This window comes from Terrapene carolina, unplaced genomic scaffold, assembly GCF_002925995.2.
Source record: "Terrapene carolina triunguis isolate 2854851 unplaced genomic scaffold, T_m_triunguis-2.0 Scaffold33723, whole genome shotgun sequence".
NCBI classification, from domain to species: domain Eukaryota; kingdom Metazoa; phylum Chordata; order Testudines; family Emydidae; genus Terrapene; species Terrapene triunguis.
This window is the reverse complement of record NW_020698074.1, coordinates 6,246,413-6,254,050: the sequence shown is the minus strand read 5'-3', so window position 1 is coordinate 6,254,050 and position 7,638 is coordinate 6,246,413. Positions and strand designations below refer to the sequence as shown.

At 44.3% G+C, this 7,638-nt stretch overlaps 1 protein-coding gene across 1 annotated transcript in view; it reads right to left on the bottom strand.

Moving 5' to 3' along the window:
• Positions 1–221: 221 nt before the first annotated feature.
• The window catches only part of LOC113409522 (endonuclease/exonuclease/phosphatase family domain-containing protein 1-like), an 87,945-nt gene continuing 80,528 nt past the window's right edge, over positions 222–7,638 (bottom strand). The window contains exons 6-7 of the mRNA XM_026663540.2: positions 805–999; positions 222–554 (exon numbers count right to left, since the gene is read on the bottom strand). Coding sequence (XP_026519325.1) covers positions 355–554; positions 805–999 — 395 coding nt within the window. The 3' untranslated portion in view covers positions 222–354. The remainder of the gene's footprint in view (positions 555–804; positions 1,000–7,638) is intronic.

The following is a 7,638-nucleotide window of genomic DNA, read 5'->3' as shown; positions in this document are numbered from 1 at the left end:
GGAATCAATTAAAAATGTCAACAACAACAAAAGCCCTGTTCTGCTGGGTTTTAACAGAGATAATGTGCCGTAGTAAAAGTGCATTTTATTTTCTGTATGATTCTCCTCCAAGTCCCCAGGCGTGAAAGCGTCCATTGCGTCCATAAAAAGTTACAAATCACTCTGCTGCAGTGAGATACCCTAAAACACCCACGAGGGGCACCGGGAGGGTTGGGGGGGGGGGGTAGGGGAGAGACATCATCAGAAGCAGAGGCTGATGCTTTCTAAATGGCAGGGGGAGGAAGGCAGTTCTGCTTCACAGTTGAGCCTCAAGCAATGGGATCTTCTGACTGGGCCCTGCCATGCCCTAGTTCATCATCGTTCGTGTTTAATGTTTGAGTCACTGCGTTCCACGGTCACCCCGTTTCCATTTCGGGTCACCTCTTTTCTGTTCCAGTCCTTTTCCATGTAAAATTCAGCTAATACAGGGCAGTGTTCTGAAGCCACTCCTCCCCAGGACCAGTTATCAGGGATCCATATATTTGTAAGGCCTTCTCTCACAACAGCCCAGTGACCTGCATGAAGAACAATTGCAGAGACAAAGATTAGTATGGAAAGGGGCCAGAGGAAAGAAGCTTAATTCACATAAGACCTAGGGCCCAATTCTGCAAACACTTATGCACATGAGGAATCTCACTCCAACTGACATCAATGGGGCTGCTGCTGAGGTAACACTATCCATGGGTGAGTCAAGATGCCAGTCTAGAAGGGGTCATATAAAGAAGGTGATTTCAAACATTGTTTCCGCTGGTAGAGACATTTTACCTGTGAAGATCTTTTTCAAGCTTCGACTGATCCAGATGTTATCCAGCGACTTAGATCCCTGAGGATTCTTTGTGCTGATGTTTGTAAATGTATTTGCAGGGACTAGGTGATGGAACTTTTCTTTTCTCAAAAGATCGAGGTCACTGCTGTCTGGGGCTTGGTTAAAATCTCCTAAAATGATCACATCTTTTTCTCCTAGAAAAATTAAAAGGACAAGAAAAGAATGGGAAAAAAAATCAGTGATTAAATATGGGATGTGAGAAAAGAAATACAATTACTGAGTAGCGATGCTGAATTTACTTTGCATAGGGCTGTTTGTTTTTTTCACATGACATGATATGGTTAAAAATCTTCTATTGTGAACAAACACATTAGCTTACCTATTTTACTAATAGCCACTCGGGTTATTACAATTCATAAAAAGAATCTGGAAATCCAATATACATTGCACAATTTATGCTGCTTGTTTTCTTTTTGAATTTCCCCCATCACAACTATGTCTGGGGAACTCTCCATTTGTACACAATGACAGACTGACCCTATCACCATGTGGTGGTAAGTCTGATGTTGTAGATCTTAGGAATTTTAGGCGTTGTAAAAGGTGTGAGGGTTTTGTTCGCTTGTTTGTTGTTTTGTTTTAAACAAGATCTACATTTTGGGCCAAATATGCCCTGATGCTGTCCTTTTACAGTTTTGCCACTAAGATATTTTTGTGAAAATACAAAGAAGGGTGTGTCTTCCTCAAGGATGGATCACTGCCAGAAAAACACGAGAATGCAGGACACTCATTCTAAAATTGTAGATTTAAGAAATTTTAAAAAACCACCAAGTCTAGCAGCCTGTGAGCCTGGTGGCAGAAGCAGCAGTCATGGCCCCTTGCAATTCACAATCCAGGACTCTAGAAATCTATAGAAGAAATGAAACTTGTATTTATTTGCCTATGTGATTCAATGGATTTTGTGGAACTCTGAGATGCCTCAGAGTTTGTCTAAGGTTGAGATTTTGAAAGGAACTAAGGATGTTACGCGCTCAACTTCTTTAGGCTCCTTAAAAAAATCTCACCTTAAATATATGTGGAAAATTGTCTAGATTCCAAATATTTTATTTTTAAACCTCATCCCCATTCCTGAAATATCCTGCTGCTTTGACACAAGTGTCGCTCCAAGGCTATCACTGAAGATATCCTTGATGTATGCTAATGTAAGAAGAGAATCAGTCTCTAGATATTTGTGTCTCTTCCATCCCTTGATAAAAGACTCTTCTGGTACCTAACTCAGACCACTCCCAGGGCTGTGGTGATGACCTCAATGATGCTGGTATCCAACCAAAGAAGTCACTGCGTTATAAGCTGATAAATGACTATGAGTAAACTGCTAAAAAGAACACTAGTGTGCTAAAATAGCCTAAAATTTGACCTCAGAAAATCTGGTGGAGAATACTGTATGGATTATAAATATCTGTGTTTGTTAAAATTTGCCACTCTTTGAGAATGAGTTTACTTCAAATATCTGCTATTGATGTACCATCCTACAACTATTGTCACAGATCAGATCAGCTAGGTCCAGATAGTGGCCTGCTCCCTGACTAACTTCCCTGCTAGGCAACCAGTGAGCCCATTGTACTGCCTTGGGATTGACAGAGTGGCCACATCCCCGACTGGCTGCTGGTTTAGCAACCCTGCTTATAAGCCTGCTCAATGTGCACCACGTCTGCAGCTGTGCTTGCCCTTGTTCCAGCCCCTGCTCCCCTCTGGCTTCAATCCCAGGCTCTGTCTCTGGCTTACTGCTCTGATTGACCCTCTGGTTCTGGATTCGGCTTCAGTCTCTCTGGTACTGGTCCTTGGCTCTGCCTCTCGCTTACAAACTCTGGTTTACCCTCAGGCTCTAGCATTTGGCTTCTGTCCCACCTGTACTGACCCTCGGCTTGTTTCCTGGACTGTGCCCACCCTAGGTCCAGCTCTAACCAGTAGCTGAACTCTCCCCTAGGTCTGAAGACCCCTGGTCCAATTGGTCACAATTATGTTCTGTTGCTGTAGAGGCAGTCAGCCAGCAGAGGGAGCTTAAGTTAAACAACAAACCCAGTTCATCTTTTCCCTTCTATCTTTTTGCTTATTGGACCAACTTCTGTTGGTGAGAGAGACAAGCATTTGACAAGCTCTCTCACCAACAGATGTTGGTCCAGTATAAAATACTGCCTCCCCCACCTTGTCTCTCTAATATCCTGGGACTGACACAGCTACAACTACACTGCATTCATCTTTTTGCTTATGCTTTAGAAGGGGAAAAGATACCCCATTGCAAAACCGAGCTGCCCCATAAGAAACAGAGGGTGGTAGGACCAACCTTTACCTGATTAAAAATAATGAAACAGAGAAACTGCCATTATTTTCAATCTTCTAAGAGTATCACAAGCCACATGATATTTAGTAATTACTCTGCATAGTGTTTGTGACAGTGGCTCCACCTTTTAAAAGAAAAAATCATGCTATTTTCAGCTCCATTAGAATTACGAGGAAAATCAATGCCTGCCTGATGGATAAGGTCAGAATCACTCTGGAAGTAATCGGTTTACTTTCATGCTTCTAACTCATTACTACAAATAGAAAACACCATTTTAACAGCTTATAAAACAAATGCTTGAAGGCATCCTTTTAAAAGGTATTATTCCCACCCTGCAGCCTATATCCAATCTAGTCGGGTACCACCTTTCGTGCACTAAGATGCACAGGATGGTATCCATCAGTCCTGAGTTTCGCATGTCTGTCCCACAACCAACTAAGATCCCAGTCTTGGTAAGAGCAGGGAAATGAAACAGATCACATTGGGTCAAGATGTTACAGTGTTGCAGTGAAGTAGATGGCAGAGCATGCTAATTACCTCTAATCACTGGACCATCCTTCCCCTTTTTAGAGAGGAAGAACAGAGCCACCAAAAGCACCTCTCTCCAGCCTCATATTAGGTCTACAATTACTCTTGGGCAAGGATATCAAAAACTGCTGAAATAGCTAAAAGAATCCACATGGAGATGCAGCCTTTGGCCAAAGTCACTGGCCAAGAAAACTAATGCAATCACAACATCCCTGCTGGAAAATAGACTGAAAAGGAGCACAAGGATCCCAGAGGCATCTTGCTGCAACTTTCCCAATCACTCTCTTCAAGAAAAGAAGTTTTGAGACTGAGCCATAATTGGCAAGATTGCTATTGTCCAGTGATGGCTTCCTGAGCAAAAGGCTAACAACTCAGTTGAGAGCGTCTAGTACGTTTTTTTCTCCCCAAAAGGAGGTATTAGTAATCTTCATAAAAAATGGACTCCAAACAGTCCCTCACCAGTCCAGTTTTCACTATTTGTGAGTAACAAAGGTCCCTCTCACAAGGCAGAGCCTTGCGCTTCCAGAATCTCAGCTGGCAAGATCAGGTGGCACTCAGCTTTGAGATGATGGCATGCTTGTCCAGTCTTCTGGGTTCTCATGTTACCACAGCCAGAATCATTCAGATCAAAGTGATCTTAATTAAATAGATGGAAAAGTCTTCCTAGTGAGAAAGATTCCACTATGTTCTGGTTCCAAACAGAGACAAAGCAGATTCATTAAGCTGTCCACTACTTGGAACGGTATCCCTGATCTATACTTAGTTGACTTTATGGCAGTGGAAAAGAACGCTTTCTTAGCCTAACTGACAGCCACAGTATTGAAATGCAAAAAACCTCTGTACATTGCAGTTTCAGGGCAAGAAGACCCTTATCAATACTCTACTCCCCTCCTCAATCTCTTTATTTGATCATCTGTATACCAAAGTGATTAGTGAAGGCATGTCTAGATCCCTTGGAATGATAGTCAAAGAAAGATAAATCACCATCTCCTACTAGGTAATAAGCAGTGTTGAACGCTGTTTTCTCTCAGATAATTGTGAAGCCCTCGTTTCCTTCCAGCAGTCTCACAGGGCGTGATCCAAAGTCCACCTAGCTCAATAGTAATCTTTCCATTGACTTCAGTGAGCTTTGAATCAGTCCCCTAGCAATGAAATAGAATTTCCACCATGTGCTAGGGTAAGACCTGACCTCATCTTGAAGGAAGTGATGGCCTGATCATGAGAAGGGCATGACACGGAGCACGGAACCTATGAGGAGGTTCCAGAAAGAAGGACTCTCCCAGAACCTCAAAGATCTGTCTAAACTGGGTGCCCAATACATGGACAGCCTGTGGGGGCTTGGCCAGCAAGGGAGAGGGGGAGTTACTGGGCATGGAGCCTGACTGACATATTAGGACAACCAACTGCTGGCCCAGGATGGCTTGTATATGGGTGGGACCACGCAGACTTGTGCATTGAACCCAGACAGGCAAAGTGTTTGAGAGGAAAAAAAGGAGTTGGCTGCATGGGGTCAGCTCCTAGCAGCTGTAGGAGAGACAGCCTCTCAATCGCTCCTGGAAGGAAGAGCACAAAGAATCCAGGGCTCACTGGCCTAAGACCATAGGGTCACTGATGAGGGAGGAACAAGGAGACTCTATTGCTCTTGAGGACCCAAGGTGCTCCATGAGGGAGCTATGCTTAATAACTAGCTTCCTCCAATGTACAGGTACCACTTCACACGTGTGCAAGACAACAAACCTGCCATTTGTTCACAAAAGGAGTCTGAAAGCAGAAAAGTTTTCCTTAAAGTCCCACTTTACTTCATTTTAACTCATAAACTAAGTGACAGACTTGAGTATCCCGGTGAAATCCTGTCTTTACTATCCACATATTATGGCCTGATTAAGGAAGAAAGTTACGCACGTGCTCTGTTTCAAGTACATGAGTCATCTCATTGACTTCAGTGGGACTGAATTCAGCCCGGTTTAGGCTCAAAGTTATGCCTCTGCTTAAATTCCTTCTCGAATGAGGACCTGTGTGCTGTACATTTGGAGAAGATACATGGCAGTCTTCACACAAGACAAAGAGCCTGAATTCCTGCTTTAGGTGAAAAACTGAACGCAAGCCAACAGTACCATGCCTCTGTAATGCTCCAAACCAGAAGGACCATTGGTCTGACACAGCATGGCCATTCTTATATTAAACCCTGGTTAAAATAAGTGAAAACAGAACTAAACTGAAACTCTAAAGAAGTAGACCTAAATTCAGACCCAGCGTAAGTGGGTGCAACTCTATTGGCTTCAATAAAGCTGTATCTTGTTATGCCAGGTTTGAATTTGACCCATATGGGTTACATAAATGATCCTTTTTTTTTAAAGAATCCTTTCAAATTTCAAGTTATGTGAACAAATACATAACACAGTACGATTTAAAAACAGCCTTGTCTGACATCTTGCAGCTCAAAGGAAAACAAGAGAGTGTGCATAAAAACTACCCACACCTCTCCTGGAATAGGAGATTGGTATTGATTCTGAACTCTTCAAGTGACTGACCTTGCAAAACTGGGCCAAACTGAAAATCATCACATACGTAACCTTGTAACTGTTTGGTCTTTGTTAAACAGCAAACAACATGCTCACTTTCCCGGTCCCTCTGAGGAGCCCTAATATCAAAAACAATAAGTACTGGAAAATCACTGCTTAGCCTCATAAGAAACTGTTTGAGCCCAACCTACAAGTACCCAGACAGGAAGCAGGCAGGTTATCAGAAGTGGGACAGAGTCAAGCTTCTCTTTATTAAATTACATATTCAGTGCCAAAATCTACTCTGATTTACATGCTGTCAGTGGAATTACTGTATATACTCGATCATAAGCCGGTTCCTTTATAAGCCGACTCCCCAAGATGGATAAGTAAAAATGGAAAATTTGTATAACCTGTTCATAAGCCAACCCTATAATTCAGGGGTCAGCAAACTTTGGCACCCGGGCCATCAGGATAAGCTGCTGGTGGGCCGAGATGGTTTGTTTACCTCGAGCGTCTGCAGGCACGGAGGTAAACCTAAGTAAACAAAGTGTCCTGGTGTGCCAGCTGCTTACCCTGATGGGCTGGGACAGCAACTGGTGAGGACATTTTTGGGGGGGGAGAAGCTGGGAGTAAGGGGAGTAACCCCTGTGACCACCCCCCACATGACCCCTAGCCCAGGACCCCCACACTCTCCCCATCCCACCTTATCTGGGAAGGGCCAGGGGAGGATGTGTCTGTCCTGGCTGTAGCTGCTCCGGCAGGCTGGGCAACGCGGCCGCAGGCTGCTCCGGCAGGCCAGACCGGGCAGTGCGGCTGCAGTATGTTCCAGCGGGCTGGGCCAGGCGGCATGGCCGCAGCATGCTCCGGCGCCTGGGCGGCGTGGCCACAGCCTGCTCTGGGGGGCGGGGCTGAGCGGCACGGCTGCAGCCTGCCAGCCCCGGAGCTGCAGCTGCTTCGGAGGCTGGGGGGAGAGCAGCATGGCCAGAAGCGGAGAGACTCTAGCCCCGCCTCTTCCCTTCTGGCTTTGCTGGCTGTGCTGCCTCTCCTTGCTCCTTCTGTTGGGGGAGGGGCTGTGTCCCACCTCTCCCTCTCTATACCGGTTCATAAGCCGACCCCCTTCTCTGGTGCTTCCCTTTTTTACTAAAATAATTCGGCTTATGAACGAGTATATACGGTACTCTGAATTTACAACAATTTAGGATTTGTCTTTCTTCTTCTTTTTTTTAAATGTGCATCAAAGGATTTGAGAGATGCACTGTTTTTTTCCAAAGTAGTTACAAAAATACTCTGAAGTAAATGTATACAATCAATTTCTGCGTGAAAAACCACCAGTCCTGATTCTGATCTCACATAAGCCCCATTTCAGCAAAGCACTTTAGCACGTGTTTAACTTTAAGCACGTGAGTATTCCATTGACATCAATAGTGCTTTGCTGAACTAACAATCAGGAATAATTCCATATA